The sequence below is a fragment of the Notolabrus celidotus genome, chromosome 2 (assembly GCF_009762535.1).
Source record: "Notolabrus celidotus isolate fNotCel1 chromosome 2, fNotCel1.pri, whole genome shotgun sequence".
Classification (NCBI taxonomy): Eukaryota; Metazoa; Chordata; class Actinopteri; order Labriformes; family Labridae; genus Notolabrus; species Notolabrus celidotus.
Window position 1 is genome coordinate 18,779,164 of NC_048273.1, and position 16,816 is coordinate 18,795,979.

General features: G+C 42.0%; 1 protein-coding gene across 1 annotated transcript in view; it reads left to right on the forward strand.

Annotated features, from left to right (window-relative positions):
- cers1 (ceramide synthase 1) overlaps positions 1 to 16,184 on the forward strand; it is a 33,327-nt gene extending 17,143 nt beyond the window's left edge. Inside the window, exons 2-7 of the mRNA XM_034710525.1 lie at positions 4,692 to 4,851; positions 9,105 to 9,285; positions 9,506 to 9,667; positions 9,871 to 10,018; positions 10,140 to 10,324; positions 12,825 to 16,184. Coding sequence (XP_034566416.1) covers positions 4,692 to 4,851; positions 9,105 to 9,285; positions 9,506 to 9,667; positions 9,871 to 10,018; positions 10,140 to 10,324; positions 12,825 to 12,867 — 879 coding nt within the window. The 3' untranslated portion in view covers positions 12,868 to 16,184. The remainder of the gene's footprint in view (positions 1 to 4,691; positions 4,852 to 9,104; positions 9,286 to 9,505; positions 9,668 to 9,870; positions 10,019 to 10,139; positions 10,325 to 12,824) is intronic.
- Positions 16,185 to 16,816: the final 632 nt, after the last annotated feature.

The window sequence follows — 16,816 nt, forward strand, 5'->3', positions numbered from 1 at the left end:
TAGACCAGTGAGTCCATTCACCCGCTTTGCTCTCTCATCACTCGCTCGCAGCGAGGGCAGAGGGGGTAAACTGAGAACTTTGCAGATTGTGTGTATGTGTGCCGTGTGAGTGTGTGCGGTGACGGTGACTGTGACTGTGTGTGTTTGTGTGTGTGTGTGTGTGTGTGTGTGTGTGGGGGGGGGGGGGGGGGGGGGGGTGTAATGGGGTGCAGCTGCAGACAAGACGGGAAGAAAAGAAGTAATGATGGATGAGGAAGGACTGCATAGGAAAGAAGATGGAGGTCATTTTAAGCCACGACGTAGGGTTTTGCCAGCATCCCTGCATGGTTGCTAAGGGAACCATTTATTTGTCATGAAGTGGCTTTCACACTCGCTCTTTTCCTTTCGAACACCGCCTGTGTAATTTCCTTTTCTCCTTATGTTTGGAGGCCGCTTCTCTCCCTTCTCTCTGACAGAAATGAAATGAAACCAAGTGATGCCCTGAAGTAGAGAACAAGATCAGCCAGAGTCTGTCTGTCAGAGAGAGAGAGAGAGAGCGAGGAAGAGGAAGAGGAGGGGGAAACTGTTGAACAGTCATAGGTCCCAGCTGAGTGTAATTCAAGGCCCCGTCATTTCTCCGAGAGAGGGCGAGTGGATTATCTCAGTGTCCTTGACCCACTATACCCCCCTACTCTGTACGCTGGCATAGAAAAGTAAAAGGGTAGATAGATAGAGTGGGTGGATGGGACACAGCACGACGGTGTGCTGGCTGGTACACAGAGACAAGAATGTGGCCATTGGCAGGCTGTTATGTAATCTCTCAAAATTTGCATTTGAAACAAAGATTTTGTCCCTGCTGTGTGGTTGTGATAGCTTGAAGGCCAGGACTAGAACATATACAGAGGTGTACTGCCTCTGTCCAAAACACAGAAAACACCTTCACCTCTCAGTCACTGAAGCTACCGCTGATACCAGATGACAAGTTTACTATGTTATAGACTTCAAAAGGAATTCAGTTCGGGATGTACTCATTCCTGAAATACGGACTCAACATTCACTCACTGATGGTAGAGGCTGCTACAGTAAGGGACCCTCAGTGTTAGCTAATCTCATTTGTTCACATTCACACACCTCTGAACAACAGAGGGAGCAATTCAGGGGTTCAGTGTCTTGCCCATGGACACTTGGGCATGTGACTGCTGGAGCTGGGATGGAACCGACAACCTTCTGATTGATAGACGTCCGACTCTACCCACTGAGCCACAGCCGCACTTAAATTTGAGTTAAATCTTTGCCAGGAATGTATGCTCTGACCTTTTCTTTTGGCTCTCTTTGCAAAAATTTTTTTAGCTGTAATTGGTGTTTTAAATGAATTGAATTCCCTTCTCCAGTCATAGCAACTTGGGTTATTCCTCTTCTTTCTAAGTTATAGGAAAAAGTGAAAATAACTAGTGACCTTTATGGTTTACCAACAGTTACGTTGCCACATACTGAAAATAGTTTCCCGAGTGTGGCTTAGTAAGTAGAGCTGGCACCACCAGCCTTTGGCCGTTCTTGCAGGTTAACATTCACATGCTTTGCACCAGTCCAGTGATTATATGCCAATAAATTACTAGTTATTCTGGTGTTTACTAGCATGGACGACAGCATTAAATCATTTTGTTGACTAAGTGTGTAATTACAAAGCTAATACTCTTTCATTTCTGCTGCAGATGTTGAATTGGAGTCACATTTCTTATGTATGTTTACACATACTTTGCAAATAAAGCTGATTCTGATGATGAAGCAGCTGGGTCATTACTAGCAGGAGAAAGGATCATACACTCACGATGACACATAGTAAACCGTATGAAAGCAGGAGTAGATACTGTATGTTGACACAGGCAGACGTACCAGAAGTGAGAAAGCAGGAACGGTGATGAACGAGTCAGACCTGAGCTGCAGAGGCACAGCTGGTGTTTGCAGTAACATGTGTCAGCCACTAGTGTGTTTCAAGCTCTTGTGTGTATGCATGTGTAAGTGTAGGCTTATGCTTTTGTGTGTTTCTGAGGGGGTGATGTGGTGGAGAACTGAGGGGGGTATGTGCTGTGCTGACAGCTGGCTTCTATAAATAAATGTCGCAGGCAGGGGGGAGACGCAGGGGTGGAGAGAGAGAAAAGAACGAGGCAAGAGTGAGAAGGGTGAGAAATGAAGGGTGAGAAGTGAAGGGGAAGGAGGGGGGGAGTGAAGAGAGAGGAGGGCGACAGAGGATGGGAGGGCTGATAGAGAGGGACTGATACAGATGTACAGAGAGACTTGAAAGAATGTGGTGAGTGTCCTGTGCTCCACTGCGTTCAGGTCATGACTTACTGAACACACACACCAAATGTTGCCTCGGTCTCGACCAATCAGCTGTCTCGGCTGGGATCATGTGCACGCTGTGTAATGCCATCTTTTTCACGTCCAAGGCCCACAAAGTCTGTTCCTGTTACATTTTCTCTTACGTCAGTGTTGCCCTGTCAGCTTCCTTCCCCTGTCCACTGTTGTCTTTCTCGCGTGTGACACATCGAACCCAGAAGAGGCCGAAACAAAGTAAAAGACTGATAAAACAAAGAGAAGAGGAGTCAATAAAGACAGGAGGAAGACCAGAACATAAAAGAGTTTCATGGGTCCCTGTGAATGTGACTTTCAAGACTGAATGGTTTACTTTTACCTCCATTAATTTGTCATGAAATCTGTCACTGAGCCGTCTCGGATCATGTCCCGCAGAGGAGCTGCTTGGTAACAACTGACTGAGACGCTCTGTGTTAGTGATACCGGCCACTTTCACTTTCCTTCCTCCTGTTACACCATTTCATTGCCTTTCAAAGTGCAGTGTATGGGTTGTGTAGTTTTGTGTTAGTGTATATGGGGCATGTTTATGAGGCAATGAGCTGGGTTTGGTTTCCTGTCTTGGCACTGCTACGAAAAACTGAACACCTGCCTGTCATACTGCAACTGACATACCTGCCTGACCTATTGTAACTGTCTCTCTTTCCCTCTCTTGGACTTTGTGCCTCCTCGGGTGTATGCGTGTGTGTTTGCAAAGCATTTCCTTCTTTCTTCTTCTCTCTTGTTGATTTTTACTTTCGACTGATTCAGGGTTTCTGCTGTCACAACCGAGATGAAGCCCAAAGGAGAGAAAAAAGAGAATTGGGGAGTGAGGAGTTGGTAAGATTAAGGAGGGAAAGGAGGAAGATAACATGGCTCTGCCAGTGAGAAGGTGGTGGCCTGTAATTGGGCTGCATCAGGACAACTCTCTGACTTCCTCTATTTCTGCTTACAAAGCAAACCATAAGAAGGGTTGTGAAAGACATGTTTCTGCGTTTAGTCACATGCATGCTGTCTAGCGTATGTAGTGTGTCAGGAAAAAATACAAAGAGGAAGGAAAGAGATAGAAAATGTCAATGTTATTTAAGTTCAATACTTCTATGACTATTTAAGAACCTGTGCCTCATAATCTACATTAACAACTTCCGGTCACCATCAACACTCCAGGGAGAGGGCCAATAGAAGGTCATCTTACAATCTCTATTGACATCTCTTTATAGGCTACTCAATATTAACTGATAACACTATCATCTGATGTTGATTCGTAAACACCTCTGTAATGCACAGGACGTTCACTTTGATGGTACGATCAATCTACAAGTCTGATCATAAACTGTCTTACCCACGATTTCCCTCTAAGTGCCTCAGCTCGTTCTTCTTGCCGTAAGCTGTGGTTGAGTCTTTGGACAGATACACTGGTTTATTTATCACGATGAAACAAATAACTCATTCAAAAGAAAACAAGTGTAGCTAGGGGTGGGAATTGATACGATTTTATCAATGTCAATGCCATTGTCTATTCTGCTTATCAATCCAATTCCTTATCAATTCTCCTAAAGATTCCTGAGTATTTTTTTGAGGGGAAAAACAGTAGTTCTACACAGTCCTACACACCAAAAGGAACCATTTTATTTTTCCAAAATTATGTCTGCACAAGACTGAACATGAACATATTCAACTTAAACATACTGAACAATAGGTTGGCCCGCTCTCGGTGCCTTATTTTCGGCCGCATGAGTCTTGACGTGGCCCTTCAAGCCTGAGGGAAAGCGTCACAACTCCGAAAAAGGAGAGGTAGGCGAGGGTTCGCCTCCCTGACGTTAACATGTTCACATGGAACCCTTCTCCACTGCGGTCCGAAGCGAACCCCAAGCTTCGAGGCTTAGTCGACAAATGCTTCAGCAGATTTAAGGAATCTGCACCTCAGAGTTCTGCGTCCCATAGTGTGTGACGTAATGCAACATACCACAATGTACCGCAACGTACCACAACATGACGTGACGTGACTTGAGTTGACGTGACTTGATGTGACGTGAATTGTTAAGAAGAATCGATAACATTTGAGGTGTACAATTCCGATGGCATTGGTCAATTGGAACCAGTTCTAAGTCGGATCCGGTTTCGATTCCCACCCCTAAGTGTAACCAAGTATTTTATTTCAGCTCAGCAGCTACATCGCACACTGAATTAAATGCTCAGTGTAAAACAACACCCTCTTAATTCATCAGTTATTGTGTCCAAATGCCTCCCAGTAGTTTACCCGACTGCATTCCTGCAGAAACAGCCGCATTAATTGTGACTTCCTTGCACTTCCTCTCTGCTGTGTCTGATGATGGTTTCTCCTCTCTTCTCTGTCCATACAGCCTCTAGCACAGTGGTGGAGGCTGCTGCCCAAAGATGCTGCCAAGATGCCGGAGAGCGCGTGGAAGCTGGTCTTCTACACCATGTCGTGGTCATACAGCACCTACCTGCTCTTCTTTACCTCCTACTCTTTTTTCCACGACCCGCCCTCTGTCTTCTACAGTAAGATACTCAACATTGTAATCCTCTTGATATGATAGGTTGACTCCTTACATGCAATGAAAAGAGCCAGCTTATTAAGATGATCTATCCTACATGTTAGATTGAAATATATCCTTTTAATGTATTTTTAGTCCATATAAGATAAATGTTAATGTGTGTTGAATTGTCCCATAACTGGACCAGTTTCTTACCTCACCTGTCAGGGTAAATGAGGAGCTGGAGTCACTTTGAACAAATGAAACAGTACTGTCTCCTCCCATGGAGACTTGAGTGGGAGTAATGCTACCTTTGGGTATTCCTATAGAGAGAATTCAGTGCTTCCAAGATATTCAGCCAGTTGATTCTTGCATATTTCTAGCCTTGAATGAATCACTGTCCTGTTATTTAATTATCAGTGATGCTGTTGATTATACAAAAGCCTTGTCCTCAGACTCCATACGTGTGAGCAACAACTAACTAAATAACTAAGTTAATACCATGATGTGACAAATCAAGACCAAAGCTGATTAACTCATGTGTCTATGTCATGACAGCTGTGCACCTATGCTGTGAAACTTTATCATTACACATGTACTATTGACTTAATATAACAGTATATAACAAAATAATTAGTACGTGTAATAGTACACATAATCATAGACTGTATAAAATATGGAAGTAGTATCCGTGACGTCACCCATCTGTTTCTGAAGCGCTGTTTTGAAGCCAATCGTCGGCTGCAGCCATATTGCTGCTATTGAGCGATTGTGATGTACAGAGAGCGTCCTAGCCAACAGCTACAGTGTTTCCGCCTGTCAATCAAGTCAGTTGTGCCTCTCATTGGAAGACTCGTAATCCCAATATCTTAGAAAAAAAAATCACCCCCTGTGCAGTGTGTGCCGATCATAGACTGTAAAAAATATGGACGTAGTATCCGTGACGTCACCCATCTGTTCCTGAGAGCTGTTTTGAAGCAAATCCACGGCAGCAGCCATATTGGTAATGCGGAACTCAACTAGGCAGAGTGTGACGTAGTGTGAGTCTCTTAGCCAATGGCTGTGTGTTCCCGACCGGGAGTCACGTCGGTCATGTCCTTATTTGGGCAAAACTCATAATCTTAATATCTTCTTAACCGTCATGTTAGAAAAAAATTCACCCCCCGTACAGTGTGTGCCATTAGAGAGATTAGCGTTGTAGGGCCAAGCCGTTTTTTGAACCAGGCTGTAAACATGTTTATTAATGCTGCAAAGATCGTCTTTTTCCCATTCATATCTATGTGGTTTCCGGTGTTTCTGCAGCCAGCCTCAAGCGGATTCTCGATGTATTGCAGTTTATAGCACTTCCGCATTGGCTTCATCGTTTGAGACTGGAGTTTGCCGCTTGGTGCCGATCGAGGAAATGAGCTATCCAGACTACACTAATTTTTTGTACCAGGCTGTAAACATGTTTATTTCTGCTGTAATGATCGTCTTTTTTTAACTTGTGTGTATGTGGTTTCCGGTACTTCCGGAGCCAGCCTCAAGTGGATCCTCGATGAACTGCAGTTTTTAGCACTTCCGCATTGGACTCATATTTTTAGATCGGAGGTTGCCGCTTGGTTGAGTCAGGGTTTCAAATATGGCGACCACCATCGTTGGGCTTCAGATCCAGTGGGGGACATCAAGAGATCATGTCCATGTTTTATACAGCCTGTGTTTATTCACCAGACCCATGAGCCAAAAAATCATTAATTTTATCCACACAAGACAGTCTCTGCCATGCAGTGACACAAGCTAATGTGACCTAAAAAAACAAATAAAGTTCCTCTAGTTTTCTCCTGATGTTAGTCACGTCCTTTTTTAGCCAGATGAACTTCACAGAAACATTTTTTGTGTTTTATGGTGGGTGAATGTTAGGTAGCATTTCATAAATGTTAACTATCGTTGCACACTGCTGGCACCAGGTTGGCAATGGCAGGGAGCCCAAGAGAGGCAAGGTGCTCAGGACAGCATCCCATCCTTTGAATCGTAGGAAGATCTTTCCAAGTCCTTTCACTTATTAATCTGTCTGTAATTGGTACCTAATAAAAAGGGAAGGTCTCTTTTTGTAAATTATATTAGTAACACAAAGTGTTTAAAACATGTTGATTGCTTCACATCGTACCTTTAGGAGTTCAAAGATCAGGTTTGATTCTATTTTTTATAATCATCAAAAAGACATAAAATTAACAAATGGAGAGCAAAGTCTGCGTAATTGCAACTAATTTGTGGACTAATGTAGCTAAAGGGGGATAGATCTGTAATGGGCATTGCACTAATAATGTAGGGTTGTCTTTCACAGTCTCTTTATCTCTTCCATCAGACATGGAGGTGTCAGTGCTCCTTTCCAACTCCATCCCTTAGAGTGGAGCTAGCAGAGGCTGCTTGACAGTGCCAGCTTCATCTTTAATAGCTGCATCACCTCTAATAGCTGTCAGCCTGAGATGTGCACAAAGGCAGAGTAATATGGCTTGACTGCTGGGGAGGGAGGGCTGCAGAGAGACGGGGGAGTTAAAAAGAGAAAGAGTTTGGAAAAGTGTGAGAATTTGAAGTAAAACATTGGCAGAGGCAAAGAGGGGCACAGTTTTTGTATTCCGAAGAAAGACGAGGAGAGAGAAAGGTTCAGTCTTTCGGCGAGAGAGAGAAAAAAAAAAGGTTTCTAGTTCCCATGCCTCCTCTTGGCAGCTCTTCAGTTGTGATCCATCTAGCAGCCTTCCTCTCAATGTTTAATGACGGAAGGTCCGATCAATAAACATTACACAAGGCCCAAGTGTAACCCCATCCTGCCAGAGACAAACCAAACTCAAACATCGGAGGAGAAAGTTTCCGTCTAACATCTGATAGGTTTCTGAGACATGAGCTCGTCAAGCACTCTTAACATAAGTTTGGCCTTTTTTTTTGCCTGCAGTACTTCGGAAATCCTCTTAAATCCTCTGGGGGGTTAAACCTGATCCCTCTAGTCTTCTACCCCGGCTGACCCTATACAGCTGGTATCTCCCTACCACACAGGAAGTCACTAGTACAGCATTTGAAGAATTTTCTTGAACTTGAACTATTTAAACTCGCATGGTTTCCATATCTAGATAAAAAGAACTCCTCTCTTACTTTTCTCAGGGTCTGACTTTTATTGTGTGGGAATTTAGCTCTGTCTTTCGATGTCTATCAAGGGAAGAGTCTTTAAATTAAAGATGAATCAAAGGCATACTCACATGAAAATATGCAACTACTGTAGTATGCTTCTGAGAGGCTTGATTTTAATTTGAAGTTAATCACTCTTCTAATTTTCTGACGAACAATTAAAAACATGAAATGTTTTATTTTCAGTCATGTAACCTTATTTTTCTTTCAATGTAAAAGTGCATATCAGATGCTGAACCAAAAAAAAAAGAAAATTCATTCAGTATCTTGTGAATTAAATTGTTCATCATTTTCAAGCATTTGCTGAAGTAGCCCCTTAACTTGAGATAATTTAGTGACTATAGCAATTGCCTCAGACCCCAAGATACAAAACAGATTCTTAAAGCTCTGTAAATTGCTACCTCTGATGTGGACTGCACCACAAAATGAACTTTACTTATTGATACTTTTAGAAAAAAATCTATATTTGGGTTCATTTCAGTTCAATACACATGTGCATAACACATTTAGGTTATAGACTCATGTCCTCAGTACATGCACTGTAAACATAGACGAGTTGTTTACTATTTTAGGTGAGATATGGCTCACTTTAAGGTCACAGACCCATGGCTTTTAACATCTACAATGCTGCTGTAGTGCCACCTGTAGACTGAGTGTTAGCACAGTAACGTGATGCAGGCTGTTGTTACAAAAGACAGTAAAAAGATATGGCTGGCCTTATCCAGATACTTTACAGAGGAACGTTGGTGACACGTTCTCCAACAAGCTTAAGTTGTGGATGAAGTTTCAGGTTATAAATGATGAAACAAATAGAACTCATACATTGTTAAATTAAATACTTTGAAATTAAATCTTTTTTTATTCAGATTAGTAAACCTCCTGGGTCTTGAGCAAACAAGCAAACACGAATAAAAATAAATACAGAAATGATGGTAATGAACTAAACAAGGACTACTCAATATAATTCACATTTTTCTGAAGTGAAAGGCTTTGTAATGTAAAAAGAAAGTCATTTCTCTCCTTCATTTATTCTTTGATACTAAAGGCCGACATCTTCAATCCACTCCTTGCACATATCAGTCTCTAACCTCTCCTCCTGTTTCCTCCTCGTCTGTCCAGACTGGAAGAGTGGTATGTCAGTGCCTACAGACATCGCCATAGCCTATCTGATCCAGGGCAGCTTCTACGGTCACTCCATCTACGCTACAGTGTACATGGACGCATGGAGGAAGGATTCAGCTGTTATGGTGGTGCACCACATCATCACACTGGCACTCATTATCTTCTCCTACGCCTTCAGGTATTTCATGTCCACTTTGATTTGTTAGCTGTTTGTTAAAAAAAAGGTTTCATCATTGACCCTAAGAGGCTCTAATAGGAATTAAAGACACACTGAAACAGAATTATAAATACTTTTGAATTGCTGTTTTGACTTATAAGAATCATTTCATTCATAGATGCCTCTTAGTTTGGAAAAGAAAGGTCTGACAGATATGCTGTGTGTTTTTCCTGTCCTTTAGATACCACAATGTTGGGATTCTGGTGCTGTTCCTCCATGACATCAACGACATCCAGCTGGAGTTCACCAAGCTCAATGTGTACCTGAAGTCCAGAGGAGGAGGGTATTACCTGCTCAACGATGTGCTGTCCAACATGGGTTCCGTCAGCTTCAGCATCACCTGGTGAGGCTCCACAGACACACACACTCTTTGTTCCTGACTTATTTTCTCCCCCTGTCCATTTTGTTTTCCATGAAAGTTAAATGTTTTGTTGCCTTGGCAGCTAGAAATTATTTTCATGTGTTTCTAGCTAACTTGGGAAGATACTAAAGACAGAAAGACGTAATCAGATTTCTGTTTGTTGTTGTTTTGTCTCCATCCCTCAGGTTCTGGTTCCGTCTCTACTGGTTCCCTCTTAAAGTGCTGTATGCCACATGTGTATCTAGCCTCCAGTCTGTTCCTGGCATTCCCTTCTACTTCTTCTTCAATGCTCTTCTCCTGGCTCTGCTTCTCATGAACATCTACTGGTTCTTGGTGAGGACACGCAGGTTGTTTTAGTCAAGAGCATTTAGGGTTTTGTTTGTTTTTGAGAAACCTGCTTAAACACTGACATGCTGTCATCTCTCCCCTGCTTTCCTCCCCCTGCTCTGTAAAGTTCATCGTGGTTTTCGTGGTGAAAGTGTTAAAAATGAAAGAGGTTAACGATGTCAGGGAGTACGAGGACGAGGATGGCAGCAGGGCGGCGGCAGCAGCGGCGGCGGCGGCGGCAGCAGGCCTGGTCAAAGAGCCGAAGGCAGAAAACAACGATGATGATGCTGGACATCACATCTCTGCCCAGGGGTGAGTTTTACCGTTGTTTGTTTAATCTGACAGAGACCTCAGCGCCGGACGGAAAAAATATCACCAGCCAACTGCTGGCAGATTTTCACTACAAATGTTGAGTTTGTTTTTACTCGCAGCAGGTTTGGCAGGAGACCAGAGCAGCAGTTTAAGGTGCTATTTGTAGAGTTTCCACATTAATAAATCATTGAGTTGGCCTGTTGCAGTGTAGCAGATTTTCACACAAGTGTGAAGTTCTAATTTTAAAGAGAAACTAAGTGCTACAAGAGTGAAGATTTAGCTTTACCCATGAAAACATTACATAAGACCATTAAAGTGTTTGAGCCAGTATCTTTGGGCTACAGCAGATCTGGGAGATTAGACTTTAAATGCTAACATCAACATCATACAGTGACGTGTTGATGTAAAACAGGTATAATGTTCATCATGATCGTATTTCTAGTTTAGTGTGTTAGCATGCCAAGATTTGCAAACGGGACTACTATGAGCTGCTAGCTTAGCTTAATATGGTCCGTAGCTTCAGCCCTGAATATATCTACCCATTATAATACAGGTCCTTAAGCAGTTTATTTTTCATCTGTAAACCCAATGTGCTGCTGCATAGAAGTCACCCTATACAGGAAGCAGTGGTATTAACTTGTAGTAAACACGTTTTATCAGTGTCATTTGCTCAAAGTGTTACTTCTTCTTCAAAGTAAATTAAAACAGCTATGTTCAGGGACGTGTAGATAGCGTTCTTTATTGTTAACTTTGAACATTTTCTGCTGTTCTTACTAGTGTTGTAGTACTCGAGACCGGTCTTGGTCTCGAGGCTGGTCTCGAGGCCGCTTATATCAGGTCCCGGTCTCGTCAAAAGCATTTTTACTCAGTCTTGTCTCGGTCTCGGCCTCAGTCTCGGACTGGGCGGACTGTGTATTTTATATCAAGACCGGTCGAGACCACCACTGATGCACTCTGTGTCCCTGTCATTACTGTGATAAGAGAAAAAAATAAACGTAAGGAGTCTAAAGAAAGGTAACAAAGACGAAACCAAACCTTGTTTGTTGCTGTAAATAGTATTCAAAGCAAACTTAAATAAAATAAACAGAAGTTTTTTATTTTGTTAACTCTTATAATGATTTTTCATTGATATATATGGTCTTGGTCTTGTCTCGGTCTTGCCCTGCCTTGGTTTTGGTCTTGACTCGGTCTCGATCCCTAAATGTCTTGGTCTTGTCTTGGTCTCGGTTAATGTGGTCTACACTACAACACTAGCTCTTACTGTCCATATGACTGATAACATTATACATCAAATGTATTTTGACACAATGGAGGTAGTTCCTAACCTATTTTAACAGTTATTGTGAAGCAACAAATGTCCTCAAATGTTTTGAATTGGACTAGCCAACTCGACTAAAGGTAAGAAAACATTCAGATAACAGTCAAAACAGATCGGAAGTTATTTAACACGGCAAACACGAGATCACAGAGTCGGTCAGGTAAACAACGTCAGATTGGTTTGCTTAGTGTGGCTGTTGTAACCTCTTTGCAGGTAAACATCCCCATGCTTGTACTGTTTATGCTTTGATCCAGTCGAGTGGTTATATGCCAATCTGCAGTGCGCTATGAGATGCCATCTGCCATCTCTGCTTATAATAGAGCATTATAGCATCACAGCAGTCGCCATTAACCAGAGCTACAGTGGGTGGTTGCGCTACAGTGAAGACTTACTTTCAGGCCTACAGTAATAAATATATTAATCATTTGTCTATCCAACTAGGCGTGCACCTCCCTACTTATTACTACACTTATCATGTCACCATAAGAGAAGAAATTTATAGAATTGTATTGAAATTGAAAAAGGAGCGATTGTGTTGTGTAACAGTGGTCTCTTTGAATGTGTAAACGAGTGTTCAGCACTCTGCGATAGTGCTAACTTGACAAAAACCAAACTCTATCAGTTTGTGCTTTTATCTAAGTTCAGGGATTCTTCTGTCTTTATCTGAGGAGCTGCCTTTAGCCCCTCTCTGACTGTCCCTCTATCATCTCTATGCTGATTATCATGGCAGCCTTTGACCACTCTCAAGACCCTGAAAAGTGCAAACTCCACTAGCACTGTTCTCCTTGTTAAGGGTATCAAAGACAAGTCTATCTCATGGCTGTATTTTTGGGTGACAATCAAACCTATAGTGCCTGAAGCAGGTTCAGCTCCGTCCCATCCCCTGAAAGCAGGTGTGAATGCTAAAAAAGCACAGATCTCCCACTTAGCTTGTGCAAGCAGCGGCCCTCACAGGTAGATAGGATCAAAGAGCCTGAGACCATATGGAGATGTGATTATGTGGCTCACCTTATCTTCCTGGCCTTGAACCCTGCTGATATCCTCCCTGCCTGCTAATGCCTCACATTTGCTGATCCCCTCACCTGACAAGCTTATTCTCTCCTCTTGCTGTCCACGACGTGTTCGTTCGTTCACTCTCCTCTCCCTGACCCTCTGTTCTCTCCCTCTCTCTCTCGGTTACAGGAAGCACGTGCAGAACGGGATCACTAAGGAGAAGCATCTATAACAGGCTCTCCTTCGCCACCACCTGGCTCTGGGCTGCAAGTACAAGCAAGAAAAGGCGCCCTCTTTGGACTGCTCATGCTCCAAACGTGTCTGAAGGGAAGAGTGTCACAAAAAGAAAAGAAAGGAAAAAAAAAACAAGTTAGGCTGCGATACATTTTTACTCTTTTTTTTTTTGTTTTAGAGCATTTCATTTCATCACTGATATTTTGTTTTCAGTTTTTTTTTATTAGAGCACTGTGAATGTTATTTCAGGTGACTTTTTGTCTTATTGTTGCTAACTTTACGTTTGATAGATCCAGTAGAAACGAACCAGCTTGAGTGAGAGTTGGACTGTGATTGTCACGTATAGTAGTAATGGCTGGAGTTAGTAGTTATCACAATCATCCTGAACAGCAGCACCCTGCAGCACCCAGATAAAGAAAAGGTTCAGGCGTGTAGTGGTTCTGTAGACTTTTAGACTTGCAGTAACCGTTAGTCTCCTGGTTAACAAGCAATATGCTGATTCCAAAGGGTGCGCTGTGTTCGCTGTCAGTGAAACCTGTTTCCTAACGAATTCCTTTTTTTTTTTTTTATTCTCCTACAAAACTCCATCCATCATCCACCCCCCCCTCTGACTCCAGACATGAAGAAAAAAAAGGCATAAAACACATGACTCACACGGGAAACAAAGCTCTGTTCTCAGTATCGCTCTCATTGCTGCAGTGATGCTGGAGAGCCTGCCTGCATTGTCTGGTGCTGTTTCACCACATGTATTGATTTCCATATCATTGCACAAGTTGGTGGTGGCGACCACACAGCCCTGCCCCCACCTTGCGTCCATTAGCGTGTATTAAAAAAAGCCACATTGGTGTGTGTAGGTATGTGTGTCAGCTAGGTGGAGAGTATGGATGTAGCTGAAGCTTTTTAACTCTTTTATTTCACAACATTTCACCTCTCACTTTGATTTCTTTGATCTTTTTATCTCTTCTTATCATGATCAACAATCGTCAGGATTATTCTCTTGTATAGCGAAATCTTTTTTTGTTTTTTAGTCTTTCTTCTGTGTCGCTAACGTCTGTTGCTGCACTGACATGAAGGCGTACAAGCTGATTGCTGGTTTAATGACGGCAAATGGCTTGAATTGATTGACTGGGGTTCAGCATCATCCTCATGATTTTATTTCTTTAAACAATATGGATTTGACTAATGTTCATAACTAGTCCATGGTTGGTGGTGGCTATCCGGTTCAGGAAAATTGTAACAATAGCCCAGAACTGTGTAAAGATAAAAATCAGTATGAAAAAAAAACATTATGTATGCACATACTATGGTATTCAGGAATGCATGACAACGAATGATTTTTGGAAATATGCTATGAAATTGTCTTACAAAGAAGAAAATTTCTCTCGCTATGTAATCATAATGTCTGTATTTATGTCCAAACTCCATCAAAAAGTGATCTTGTTTTAAAGCAGCAGCTGCCACTAAAACCACGTTCAAACCAGTGTGTGAGAAACCCTTACAAGGCTTTTCAATTTGGGTGTTCCAGATATACCTCAAGACAGGATTGACATATAAGTCTGAGAAGACTTCTTTTATTCAAAACACATGAAAATTAAACCACAGTGAAAAGGGACAGACGTAATCTATTTGGGTTCACTGGTTTGCTGCGTGTGTGTTTGTGGAAAAGCTGCTGCACCTGTAATAAATAAGGGATGTTTCTATTCTTCCTACCTTCTCGATCAAATTCAAGCTCTTGTTTCGATGAACAGCATGCTTGTGCTGCTGGAGCAGGCCGCAGATGTCGTCCATCCATAGAAGAAGCGTGTTTTTAGTTTTGTTTGTCTTCCACAATCCCCTCGTCGGGGGAAGTACAAACTATTTTTTAATTTTAGGTTAAACTATCACTATTGTTGATGTAGTTCAGGTTATTGTGAATTTTATTTTTGTTGGAATTGCTGCTGTTTTTTTGTTGTTTTTTTTGTTTTCCTCTGAGAGCACTGTTGGTATTCCAGTTGTGTTGGTTTTTTTCTGCTGTGTGTGATGAATCGGTGATAGTCTGCTCAGATCAGATGTTTCTAGGGACCAGGGAGTGTCGATACATTCATCTACATTACAATCTGGATTGGGTCACAGATCTCTTCCTTCAAATCTGAATGCTGGCTCATTTTACACAATCCTTTTCCTGTAGTCCTTTTACACCTGTACTGTAAGTAACATGCTCTATCAGACACGTTACTGTGTGTAATATATCAGAGCCCTGTGGCTGACAGGTTTTACTAGCATGGTGTTATGGCAGGACATGTTCTGCACACTCAACTGTGAGACTAGAGTATCCATAGTTTGCTAATTATTTTTGTTGACGATAGATGACGGGAGTGATGTTTGCATTAAACCCACAAAGACCTGTAACCTGGATTAGGTGTCACTCATCCCTTCAGTCTGGTATGGTACTGTGTGCAGAAAGTGCACCTTCAGTCCCTCCCACTGTGTCATGCTACAAACTGTCCTGTGATGTAATGTGTGAAAGAGGAACTTAAACAGGGGGTGGGCGATAGGACAAGTGGGATAAATGAAGGGAGGCAGTAAATCAAAAAGCTGTTTCATGGCAATATTTGAATTCTGATTTTGCATCGTAAGACTTGTCTTTTCAGGTACTTACTTTCACCTTAAAAAAAACAGCTGCAGCAACTTGCTGGTGTGGAGGAAAAATTGCATAATTATTTCTTAGAAAATGTTTGATACAAACAATGGCGTCATGAATTGAAATGACACAAGTCCAGAAGTTGTTTTATCCATGTCGCCCACCCCTAACTGAAGTATTCCAAAATGAAGGAAAACGTTATTTGAGGCTGTCACTTTAGTATTATTATTAGTTTAAATTGATTTGGCTGATTCCTATTTAAATTATTTATGAATCATTTGCCCATCTTAGTCATCTTTGGATAAAGTTTTAGAAATCAGAAGCTTATAAAGCTATGTTCAGGCAGACAACTCACCTGGAACAAAATTGGTGATATATGATGTCCCGGATCTGAACATGTCCCCATTTGCATTAAACAAGATCAGATAATGAGGTAAGATGATGAGATAGTGGCATCATTTTATATATAAGTTAGGAAGAGATTAGGAAGTAAGGGATGATGTTTAGTGAATGGGTGCTCATGTAAATTAGAAGCCAACAGGCTGAACAGGATCCCCCCCAAGTAATGTGTCTGAGGTGAAATGTGTCGGAACACCTTTCAGCGGATTGGTTTAACATGACATGAATGATAAGGTTATCCGTAATGTTGCTTTTGTTGTTGAGAATCAATCAATCAATAAAAAGTGAGGATTGAGGTGATTAGTAAGAATGCTGGGTAATAAAGGACAATAGAAGATGAAGCCATGTTTGATGCAGCATTGACAGTACCACCTTAAAACAAAGTCTGCAATGAGTTTGTGTTATTGGAGAGGAGAGCGAAATATATGAATCATGTTAACCCTGACCTAATCACTTCCTGGTTAAATTCATCAGGCTGCAGGGGACGCTCATGTAAAACTTCCAATGCAAACAAAACAAGGAAGTGAGGATTCAAAGTAGTTTTCTGTAGCTGAGCAACAAAACTGCAAATGCTGCAGTGCATTTGTGCTGTATTGTGCAAAAAAGTAATGCATGTTAAGTCTTTCGTCTCTGGCCTCTTCTCCTTCTGTTTGCATGCATTAGATCAGAACAAAGAAGATCAGGGAGGGACGTTTAAATAAGCAACACTAGTCTTCACCGCTCTACTCCAAAGGCTGTGTTAGATGTTTTTACACTGAATATGACTCGGGGAGTTGTCTGTCTGAACGGGCTCACAGGCTCGGGCACGCAGTGACACAAACAATCTTGTCGAATGGTTTGATTGTGCCAAACTGTCCACTCAAATTATGAGGCAAGTGTTTGTGGGAGCTGGTGACAATGAGGAGGAAAGCTGGTAGAGAGGAAGAGG